Source organism: Tachypleus tridentatus, chromosome 2, assembly GCF_004210375.1.
Source record: "Tachypleus tridentatus isolate NWPU-2018 chromosome 2, ASM421037v1, whole genome shotgun sequence".
Classification (NCBI taxonomy): Eukaryota; Metazoa; Arthropoda; class Merostomata; order Xiphosura; family Limulidae; genus Tachypleus; species Tachypleus tridentatus.
The window spans coordinates 69721204-69733924 of NC_134826.1; the positions used below are offsets into that span (position 1 = coordinate 69721204).

Genomic DNA, 12721 nt, shown 5'->3' on the forward strand with positions numbered 1-12721 from the left:
TCTAAATCTTGGTTTATTACTGTTTTAGAAAATTTTGCGTGACCTTAATTAATATAACATTTTTTAACAGTTGCCGATTAAAATATTATTCAAATAAATGAAATCTGATGGGATAAACATGGATGTCAACAAAGTTTTTAGGTATATTACGTGGATATATTCTACAACGGCATAAAATACAGTTCAGTGTGGAATAACAGACGTAATCCGTCAACAAGTGAAAGTTCTGGATTTTATGAGTGTGAGTTGTGTGGTTAGTGGTTATTAAATCTGTTAAAACCGAAAACCTGTCTTTTGTTAATTATTATAAGGAAAAGGAAAGTATTAATTAAGAATCACTGGTTGTACAGCAGTGCAGTATCAACAGCTTCACGCTGAAATACAGTGGTAAGGCATAAAAATTCGTAAAACCTTAACAATAATAGTTTAACTTAATTAATAGTAACAGTTAGCACTGAGTTGTGATAATTATTATAAAAATATAAACAATTAAATTATTTTTGTTGTTAAGCTGAAGTGTAGATCATTTTAAAGTCACTTGTTATCCGTTAACATCTAATACTATAACCTAAATGTAACGTTAGTACCAGTAATAGAAGGCTACTAGTGTTTATGAATATCATAAAGAGTCGTGTGCATTTCTAACTTTCGTTAACAATACAAGCGTTTATTTAATAACATGTACTCCAAAATATTAATTTTAGTCAGTATTGTCATAACGTCAGTATCTCTTAAATCTGATGTTTATAATAGTAATTTTATAATACTAATTTTGAATCCATTTTGTTAGTGTATAACTATCAAATTAATATTGACGGTGAATAGTTTTTGATACGTTTATGAGGCCTAATCTCTTCGTGTTATCAATCAACAGATTATTTCCGAAAATTATCAGTCTGCTTAACCACGTTCAGTTTCAGTTTTTTCTTTTTCCATGAATTTTGTATTACTTACGGTTATGAATATCATACAAAGTTTTAAACTTGGTAATGAATTTAATGTCGTAGATGAAACCCTAGTTAAGTGACAATTGACAAATTAAAAAAAGAAACATTTAGATACACCACACTGCAGTGCCTTGTTTTAAATTAATAGATGCTGACTCCAAAACAGGGCACTATGGGACTTTGCCTATAATATTAATGTCTTCCTCATCCTTGTATCTATTCATTTTGTTTTAATTCAGAATGAAACAAAATATTCTTAAGAATAATTATAGTTATTAGTGGTAGCAGTACTTAGAAGATTGAGAAAATAAACTTTATAATTTTGTTGTCATGATTGATATGAGTATAATTATTGGTTACTTACTACTACAAAGTAATTACTGTGTAGTTTATATAGTACTGATTTGTCTTCAAGGGTGTCTGAATTATTAATTACTGTGTAGTTTATATATTACTGACATATCTTCAGTGGTGTCATGAATTATTAATTCCTGTATAGTTTATATACAACTGATTTGTTTTCACGGGTGTCATTAGAAGGATTATTTTTCTGATGGTTGTGGCCAATATCTAATTTGGGGTTTTTATAATTAAAAGGCTGGTACTTTATCCACTTGTATAGGATTTAATTTTATAGTTTTGATAAAATCGTAGATATACGTGTTTAATATTCTTTGTATTTTGTTCACATTTAGATGGGTTTGTATACACAAGTGTTTTGGTTGTAAGATAAATTGCTTTCTCTCAGTGTTGTTTCTTACTTTATTTCATGGTAGTGATCTGTGCATCTGGGGAGATGTTTCACAATTATTATAAATTTCTTTGGTGCACGTTTAAGTATACATTGTTATTTGTGTTTGAAATTACTGATTCTCTTTCTGTATTGCTGGTAAATGTTTACTTTAGTTATGTGTTATTTAAACGTTTTTTTTTATGTATTACACTTTAACTTCATATATATACATGCATTTTTTTGTAATTATGGTTCTTAATGATCAATGAAATATAAATGTACACACAAATTCTTTACTGAATTTAAAAACAAAAATAATATTTCAAAGTATTCACAGGATACATTAATTTTTTTATGTGATCTAATATCTAAATGTATTGATGGATGGAAACTGATACATAATTTGACAGTAAAAATATTTCAGTTTGTGTGTTTGTTCATATTTATCATCTTGAGAAGTTTTTTGAAGTTATTCTTCTTATAGCAATCAACAATAATTTATAATCCTGTTTTAAAATTTTTTAAAGTAAAATTATGGTACAATCTTCTTTCTGTTTGCCAAGCATTATAAACTCTCTCTTTTTTTTTCCCATTTGAACCTGTACAGGCTGCTTCATTTCATCTACTTTTATGATTCATTTTTATTATAATAAAATCTTTTTTATGTGCATATTTGTCTATAGTAACTATAGCAGTCTGCTACATAGTTTCTAGGCTTGTTTTGGGGTAATGTAAGTAAAACTGGAATATTATATTTGTTATGTGTTGTTATAGTTATCAAATATTTGTGTGCTTTTTTTAACACTGTATAGACTAAAGATGGCTCGCAACCAGTCAAACCTGACCGAAAAGGAAAAACTGTTGTTCCAGAAAGTACAAGAGGGAAATGATGATGAGGTTAAAACATTGCTCAGTAGCGATGACGTGCGTGTTGATCCTCTGGACGAACACGGGATGACGCCTCTACAACATGCAGCTTACAGAGGAAATTACAGGCTGTGCAAGTTATTTCTGGATCGTGGTGCAGATGTTAATTCAAATCATCATGATTCAAGCTACACTGCACTCATGTTTGCTGGCCTAGCTGGTAAACTGGATGTCGTTAGTCTTCTTCTAGAACATGGGGCTTCAACAACCGACGTTAACTCGGTTGGTCGTAACGCTGCCCAGATGGCTGCTTTTGTTGGAAACCATGACGTCGTAACAATCATTAATAATTTTATTCCCAGAGAAGAAGTGGAGTACTTCACTGTCACCCACGGATTGGAAAAAGAACCAAAGCTTCCTCCCGAATTAGCAACTCTGCTCTACAGGTTTGTCTTAAAGACAAATATCCATCCTGTGAAACTGGCACTGTACCTTCAACAGTATCGGTCTCTTCTTGAAAATGGAAAGAAGGTATTAAAGGTCTTGGAGTTAATGTGTGAGAACCAGATAAAGAGATCAGACATTAATGAGATATTGTCCTTAAAATTTCATCATTTGGGTTTTGTGTTTAAAATATGTGAGAAGTACTACAGAGAGCACAAAGGTGAAAAGGACAATCCACAAATTCTGGAGCCTCTTATCAAAAACTGGATAAAAGGGCGAGAAGAAGATGGTTTTCCCGTTGTGCTAGAAAAGTTACTTCGTCAGTCCGTGCGGGAATTTCCTTTTCGTGATAGTTCTGTTTTTCAACAGTTAGTGCGTACACTGGCACCAGTGGAAATTGGACAAGAGCCCAGTGCCATCAGCATCTTGGGTCAAGCCATCAATGGTCAACGAGGTTACGAGGAAGCTGTAATGTGTTCTGCTTGTGGAGAACCAAAGGCAGAAAAACGATGTTCAATATGCAAAAGTGCCCAGTATTGTGATAAGTCATGCCAGAAACGACACTGGTTTACCCACAAAAAACAATGTCCAAAATTAACAACAGAGTACAAGAAATGTGAGGATGAGAACCAAGAAGAAAGGAATTTGAAGAAGGATGAAAATGACATACCAGAAAACTCCCAAACCGAATCAACTTCTGTTGCCCCTCAGGATGACAAGAGTGTATCCACTAAGATGTCAGAAGAGTTTTCAGAAAAGTGCAGTATCAAAGACGTCAGTTTGAGTGTTGAATAAAAAAAACATGCTCTATTTATGAAATTTGCAGTTAGTAAAACAGTGGTGATTTCTGAGTTATTTCCTTCATTGTTCAAGCTAGATTGGGAAATGTTTAGTTTGTTATTCTTCAATTACTGAACAACACTGTGTTTTTAATGGGAAAAAAAGCCGAGCAGTATAAGCCCTGAACTGCTAACAAACTGTAGTGGGATTATTAGTAAATAGGTACTACAGTTAAACCTTGGACTAACTAACAAACTGTAGTGGCATTATTAGTAAACAGGTACTACAGTTAAACCTTGGACTAACTAACAAACTGTAGTGGGATTATTAGTAAACAGGTACTACAGTTAAACCTTGGACTAACTAACAAACTGTAGTGGCATTTTTAGTAAACAGGTACTACAGTTAAACCTTGGACTAACTAACAAACTGTAGTGGCATTTTTAGTAAACAGGTACTACAGTTAAACCTTGGACTAACTAACAAACTGTAGTGGGATTTTTAGTAAACAGGTACTACAGTTAAACCTTGGACTAACTAACAAACTGTAGTGGGATTTTTAGTAAACAGGTACTACAGTTAAACCTTGGACTAACTAACAAACTGTAGTGGCATTTTTAGTAAACAGGTACTACAGTTAAACCTTGGACTAACTAACAAACTGTAGTGGCATTATTAGTAAACAGGTACTACAGTTAAACCTTGGACTAACTAACAAAGTGTAGTGGGATTATTAGTAAACAGGTACTACAGTTAAACCTTGGACTAACTAACAAACTGTAGTGGCATTTTAGTAAACAGGTACTACAGTTAAACCTTGGACTAACTAACAAACTGTAGTGGCATTTTTAGTAAACAGGTACTACAGTTAAACCTTGGACTAACTAACAAACTGTAGTGGCATTTTTAGTAAACAGGTACTACAGTTAAACCTTGGACTAACTAACAAACTGTAGTGGCATTTTTAGTAAACAGGTACTACAGTTAAACCTTGGACTAACTAACAAACTGTAGTGGGATTTTAGTAAACAGGTACTACAGTTAAACCTTGGACTAACTAACAAACTGTAGTGGCATTCTTAGTAAACAGGTACTACAGTTAAACCTTGGACTAACTAACAAACTGTAGTGGCATTATTAGTAAACAGGTACTACAGTTAAACCTTGGACTAACTAACGAACTGTAGTGGCATTATTAGTAAACAGGTACTACAGTTAAACCTTGGACTAACTAACAAACTGTAGTGGCATTATTAGTAAACAGGTACTACAGTTAAATCTTGGACTAACTAACAAACTGTAGTGGGATTTTTAGTAAACAGGTACTACAGTTAAACCTTGGACTAACTAACAAACTGTAGTGGCATTCTTAGTAAACAGGTACTACAGTTAAACCTTGGACTAACTAACAAACTGTAGTGGCATTATTAGTAAACAGGTACTACAGTTAAACCTTGGACTAACTAACGAACTGTAGTGGCATTATTAGTAAACAGGTACTACAGTTAAACCTTGGACTAACTAACAAACTGTAGTGGCATTATTAGTAAACAGGTACTACAGTTAAACCTTGGACTAACTAACGAACTGTAGTGGCATTATTAGTAAACAGGTACTACAGTTAAACCTTGGACTAACTAACGAACTGTAGTGGCATTATTAGTAAACAGGTACTACAGTTAAACCTTGGACTAACTAACAAACTGTAGTGGCATTATTAGTAAACAGGTACTACAGTTAAACCTTGGACTAACTAACGAACTGTAGTGGCATTATTAGTAAACAGGTACTACAGTTAAACCTTGGACTAACTAACAAACTGTAGTGGCATTATTAGTAAACAGGTACTACAGTTAAACCTTGGACTAACTAACAAACTGTAGTGGCATTATTAGTAAACAGGTACTACAGTTAAACCTTGGACTAACTAACAAACTGTAGTGGCATTATTAGTAAACAGGTACTACAGTTAAACCTTGGACTAACTAACGAACTGTAGTGGCATTATTAGTAAACAGGTACTACAGTTAAACCTTGGACTAACTAACAAACTGTAGTGGCATTATTAGTAAACAGGTACTACAGTTAAACCTTGGACTAACTAACGAACTGTAGTGGCATTATTAGTAAACAGGTACTACAGTTAAACCTTGGACTAACTAACAAACTGTAGTGGCATTATTAGTAAACAGGTACTACAGTTAAACCTTGGACTAACTAACGAACTGTAGTGGCATTATTAGTAAACAGGTACTACAGTTAAACCTTGGACTAACTAACGAACTGTAGTGGCATTATTAGTAAACAGGTACTACAGTTAAACCTTGGACTAACTAACAAACTGTAGTGGCATTATTAGTAAACAGGTACTACAGTTAAACCTTGGACTAACTAACAAACTGTAGTGGCATTATTAGTAAACAGGTACTACAGTTAAACCTTGGACTAACTAACAAACTGTAGTGGCATTATTAGTAAACAGGTACTACAGTTAAACCTTGGACTAACTAACGAACTGTAGTGGCATTATTAGTAAACAGGTACTACAGTTAAACCTTGGACTAACTAACGAACTGTAGTGGCATTATTAGTAAACAGGTACTACAGTTAAACCTTGGACTAACTAACGAACTGTAGTGGCATTATTAGTAAACAGGTACTACAGTTAAACCTTGGACTAACTAACAAACTGTAGTGGCATTATTAGTAAACAGGTACTACAGTTAAACCTTGGACTAACTAACAAACTGTAGTGGCATTATTAGTAAACAGGTACTACAGTTAAACCTTGGACTAACTAACGAACTGTAGTGGCATTATTAGTAAACAGGTACTACAGTTAAACCTTGGACTAACTAACGAACTGTAGTGGCATTATTAGTAAACAGGTACTACAGTTAAACCTTGGACTAACTAACGAACTGTAGTGGCATTATTAGTAAACAGGTACTACAGTTAAACCTTGGACTAACTAACGAACTGTAGTGGCATTATTAGTAAACAGATAACACAGTTAAATCTTGGACTAACTAACGAACTGTAGTGGCATTTTTAGTAAACAGATAACACAGTTAAATCTTGGACTAACTAACGAACTGTAGTGGCATTATTAGTAAACAGATAACACAGTTAAATCTTGGACTAACTAACGAACTGTAGTGGGATTTTGAGTAAATAGGTAACACAGTTAAACCTTGGACTAACTAACAAACTGTAGTGGGATTTTTAGTAAACAGATAACACAGTTAAACCTTAGACTATCCAACAAACTGTAGTGGGATTTTTTGTAATCAAATAACACAGTTAAACCTTGGACTAACTAACAAACTGTAGTGGGATTTTTTGTAATCAAATAACACAGTTAAACCTTGGACTAACTAACAAACTGTAGTGGGATTTTTTGTAATCACATAACACAGCTAAACCTTGGACAAACTAATGACATTCACAATATGGAGATACAAAAGAGTAATGAAAGTACTTATTATGTATTTTAGCATACAGTAGTACGTTTTTATTACTATTACCTCATTTTACAGTATATTTGTTATATACGAGGGCTGTTCAAAAAATACGCGGACTGACGTCATAAAACAAAATGTACTTTATTTAGAAGTTACAGGTCTGGGACCCCTTCAAAGTACTCTCCTCCCCAACGCACACACTTATCCCAACGGTGTTTCCACTTGTTGAAACAGTCCTGGTACGCTTCTTTTGTAATGTCCTCCAGCTCCTTCGTCGCATTTGCCTTAATCTCGGAATCGCCTCAAATCTTCTTCCTTTTAAGGGTCTTTTGAGTTTGGGGAACAAGAAAAAATTGTAAGGAGCAAGGTCAGGTGAGTAGGGGGGTTGGGAAGAACAGTGATTGAGTGTTTGGCCAAAAACTCATGAGTTCTGAGGGCTGCATTTCGCAGCAACGCGGTGCATCTTCAATTTTTCGGTCAAAATCTCGTAACAAGATCCAACTGATATCCCACACTCTTCAGCAAGCTCCCTGGCAGTCAGACGTCGACTTGCCCACACCAGGGTGTTGATTTTGTCGATGTGTGGGTCGTCAGTTGACGTGGAAGGACGTCCAGGACGCTCACCATCTTCAATGGACTGTCGACCATCCTTAAAACGTTCATGCCACTTGAAACATGCCGTACGATTCATAGCAACATCACCGTAAGCCGTGTTAAGCATAGCAAAAGTTTCAGTTGCAGATTTTCCAAGTTTAACACAAAATTTCACAGGAAGTCGTTGCTCCTTCAGGTCATTCATTCTGAAATCCGCCAAAGGAAAAAAATCGCACTTCACTTAAAACCGCGTAGCTAATACACAAATGAAGATATCTGCAATTGGGAAATGGCGTCGTAATCAGCTGATCTGTGCGAACCTAGCGACACCAAGCGGATTCCCCTGGAACCAACTGGAGCCGTGCAATTCAAACAGTCTGCGTATTTTTTTAACAGACCTCGTATGTTACAGATTTTATTAAAGTAAAACATGTATACTTCTTTTGATTAAAAATCTTAACTTTAAATGTTGTATCATGTCTTCACATTACAGACTTGGTTTGTCATGGCTGTTGAATACAAATGTCTCTTTACAAGTGTCATTAAGTCACCAGGAGCTCCATAAAATCCAGATTATTCTATTTTCCCAACTGTAGATGTGTGCTTTTTGTCAGCTTTAGTCATATCATAAGAAAAGTGCCATCTTTGTGGTTTGTTTTTTTATATGTGCTGTATATCTAATTAAACAACACTCTTCTAATTAAGTCAAGATTATAACCTTTGTACAGTATGTCTTATTTTTCTCATTTCCTTAAAACTGGAGACAATACATTTTAGACCATTTAGTTGTTGGGTTTAAAGTCACTCAGATACATGTATAAATGTGAAGGTAAGTAAATAGAATAGCTGTATAATAGATGCATAGAATTATGTAACTTGTTAGCTAGTTAAGTTTACAGATATTATAAATCTAGTAATATTCATACAGTAATAGTGATATACATGTTATAATGGTGTCACAGTCTAGCCATGTGCAGTTACTTGATCTCAACACCCGTATATTAACAGTGTACTTGTTAGAATGTGTTAAAATGTAAACATCTTTATGGATGTGGTTAGCATCATTTGTGCATACAAATGAATGTCATGCTCTGCCAGTACCCATTGTGTTATAGCACATTTGCAGCACACAGTATTAAGCAATACAGAGTTAAATGTATGTGTATTGCCAACAAGGTAAGCAGTGATTATCATAGAGAAAATGAAAGTTCAAGCCACTGTTATTTACTGACCTTGTATATCCATCGGTGTGTATATCTCATACACTTGGTATTTACATATACATGTATGTATCCATGAATATACCAAAAAAATAATTTCAAAATTTTCATATATTTTATTCTTTACTGTTGTTTTTTATACAAAACAATAAACTGTCTGATGTTGTGCTGATATGTTACCAGCATAAATACTTTGACCAGACACTGCTTTAGTGGTTAATGTATCAGGCTGTTTATCTAAAGGTCTGTGGTTAGTGTCTGTTGCAGCTGAAATGAGGTACATTATAAGAATGATTATCAAACACTTCTGTTTTGTTAGAGTACCCAAAGAGTTGAAAGTGAGTCCTGTTGACTAGCTGCCTTCCCTTTAGTGGATAGCTTATGCAAATAGCCCTCGCGTTGCTTTCTTTCAGTGTCTGAAACAAAATAAAATTCACTAGATATGCAATGTTTATTCCAACTGTTCAGACTAAATTTTCAAACTATACAGTTTGATGTTTAGGAAGGTCTAACATGTTAGCAAGAGCTCAAAGTAAATCAAGTGTACGAGGCATCCCAAAAGTTGAATGTTTCCATTGCTGATTTTATAGCATTTAACTTTTGGAACATCCTGTAGAATAGTTTTATATTGAAAGAAAAATAATGTGGTTTTTCTTTAGTTACTGCTATAATATTTTCATCTCTGTACCTGATTGTTTATACCATTTTACCCCTCTTATAGAGAGTTGGAGTTGTTTTTTAGAAATTATGTTTTTCTCTACAGAACATACAACTGTAGTGATAGGTACTCAAAAGCTAATTAATTGACTATTTTTATTATTGTTTTAGTTAAGGACCCTCTCAATTTTAGCTTTGGTCATAATATATGAGCTTTCCCTTTCAAGTTTCAGGTCATGATTTATGTCTGTTGTCATAAGTTTTATATACATAGATAACATGAGCAAAGTTTGAAAGAGAACTCTAGAAAGTTTATTGATAATTTATGAATTAGATCAAAATTGAGATATAAAAATAACTTTATTTTAAACGTTGATTGACAAAGGTCTTAAATGTTCTTAAATGCTCATCTTTTTATTAATGGTCAAATTTTAACAGTGGGAATGATATTCAAGCCTTTAACTAAGTATTACCAAATTTAGAGACTCAATCTTGGGATTTATGTTTTAAAAAGTAATAAATGATGGAGAAATAAAACCTATAAAAATATCCTAACTGTTGACATGTGTGACTTTATAATAGTAAAAACTGGCATGCAGTGTAGAGACAAACATTAACAACTTACATAAATGCCTTTTCTAAAGAAAAATTTTGTAAACATGATGAAACTAAAAATTATAGTCATATATTAGGCAAATAGATATCAATGTACTGATGTGTAAAAGTGATATTTAAAAACAAACAAACACTGATTACCATAAAAGTAACAGATCAATATTGTTCCTTCCTTTTTCAGCCTTTAAGCGACCAGAAATGTTTGTTTTATATTTTGTAAATTAAACTGTTTAGATGTTTACAGTGTATCTACTTATGTGTATCTTGTAGGGTGTGTGCACTAGAAAAATAAAAACATATGTAATAAAGCAGTAGGGTGAGTTTTTTTTTTTTATTTAGTATACAAGCCTTAATTTTTTTCTTCATGGGTATGGATACCTAGTTCCTCAGTAATCCGCTTGAGGACTTATAATACTAAAAATATGAGGGTTAATTTCTTGAATGGATATAGCGAAGTTAGTCGTAAAAGTAAAACAGTTACATGTATGTACACAAGAACAAGAAATGATTTAAAACCACCTATAAACAAAAGTTATAAACACACACAAAGCAATGGTACTGTACAGAAACTTGTATCAAACATTGTTTTTATTTGCATATAAATAAAATACATTTCTAAGTTATTAATCTTTTAAAAGATAAATTTAGTGAATATGAATAAAAGCAAGAAATTTTTCAAAATAATTATTTTTGTGACTACTGAATACGTTACCAACACACACACTGTAATCTAAGTGTAATATAGGGGAAGATATGCTAATAAGTGCAGAACCATATTATTTAAAAATATATTAATAAAGATGATTATTTATATACGTTTATGTATTGATAAAATAAACTGGGTAGTTTCAAAATAAAATAATTTTCATGAGTTTTCTCTGTTCACGTATTATCTATGAATTATGAAGTTTTAATACACTTTCCAATAAAATATATAAATTCAGTAGTTACAAAAATCTGTTACGAAGTACTTGGGATGTTTTATCTGCACTGGAAAGGTTTTGTAGCCGTTGACAGTTCCCATAGCAACTAAGTTCAATGCAATTCGTTCTGACCTACCTGTATTCCTGTAAGTAACATTTTCTAGTATCGTACAGAATATAACACTTTGCTATGCACACTTATTCATAACAAAGTATATACAACAGGTTGGCGTGTGCTCCAAATGGGATGGTGTATTTCATACATGATGAAGGTACAAAACTAAGAGAAAAGACTTAAGCCTTGTGCTAGCAAGTATATGTATGTATATATATTACCTTTAATCACTCATGTTAATTAAAATATCTGCAAACGGGAATCTGTTTTAAGAATTACAATTCTACAAAAATTGTTAAACTTAACCATATTATGTATCTACTGAGGAATTAATTTCAAGTATTATTGAATGAATGTTTGTTTGTTTGTTTTTTGGAATTTCGTGTTCACCGTGAATAATGTGCTCTTTAACCACCCTTGACGGTGGGGTGTGGACTACACCATAAAGACAAGGACATCAGCGGTTCACCCGAATTCGACTGCCAAGTTTGATCGTGCTGGTTTCAGAACGTGTTTGTTTTTTAATTTCGCGCAAAGCTACACGGGAGCTATCTGCGCTAGCCGTCCCTAATTTAGCAGTATAAAACTAGAGGGAAAGCAGCTAGTCATCACCACCTACAGCCAACTCTTGAGGTACTCTTTTACCAACAAAGAGTGGGATTGCCCGTCAAATTATAACACCCCACGCCTGAAGGGGCGAGTGTGTTTGGTGGGACGGGATTCGAACCTGCGACTCTCAGGTTACGAGTCGAACGCTTTAACCCACCTAGTCATGCCGGGCCTGAAGGAATGCATCTCGTTGCTTATTACGAAATTCTAATGATGCAGTGCTTCATCGTATGAATTTTTTTATCAATCATTAGTCTTTCATTACAACTGTGAATACATTTTATCTACGAATAAAAGAAATTACTCCTTCTTGGATTTTAAAGAATATAATATCTCTGTTCTATCCTTCATCATTTGGAAAACGTGGTTATGAAGAAAAGAATAGAAAAGTATATTTGAATATTACAGTTCCTTGTAGGACCGTTAGTATAAATATCTGTAAAACATATAACAAAATAATATTGAGTATCAGTTTCCATGTTTTGCGCAAAGAAAAACAACTTCTATTCATTTCCTTCTCTGTCGAAACTAATATCTCGTCAAATCTTATTATAAGTTAAGAAATCAAACGTGCATTGTGGAGAATAAAAAACAAGAGAAACAACATCAATATGATGTAAACGTTTATTTTTAACAGTAAGTTTAATAACTAAGTGCTTTCCCTTTAGCATTTAGTGTATAATAAACCTGTCAGTATTATAGTATTAAAGGCGTACAACTTTTGTACATTATAGCACTGCAACTAATTTCTGT

General features: G+C 33.4%; 1 protein-coding gene across 2 annotated transcripts; it reads left to right on the forward strand.

Annotated features, from left to right (window-relative positions):
* The first annotated feature begins 10 nt into the window (after positions 1-10).
* On the forward strand, positions 11-10633 carry LOC143244154 (ankyrin repeat and MYND domain-containing protein 2-like). Of its 2 annotated transcripts, none has more exons than XM_076488327.1 (2): positions 11-241; positions 2493-4107. In XM_076488327.1, exon 2 carries the CDS (start codon positions 2500-2502, stop codon positions 3784-3786), a length of 1287 nt encoding a protein of 428 aa, XP_076344442.1. In that variant the 5' UTR covers positions 11-241; positions 2493-2499; the 3' UTR covers positions 3787-4107. The 2 variants fall into 2 exon arrangements, with proteins under 2 accessions (XP_076344442.1, XP_076344441.1); XM_076488326.1 differs by having other exon boundaries at positions 21-387; positions 2493-10633.
* Positions 10634-12721: the final 2088 nt, after the last annotated feature.

Coding starts and splice junctions, on each gene's coding strand:
- LOC143244154 (XM_076488327.1), top strand. CDS start 2,500: ATGGCTCGCAACCAGTCAAACCTGACCGAAAAGGAAAAACTGTTGTTC.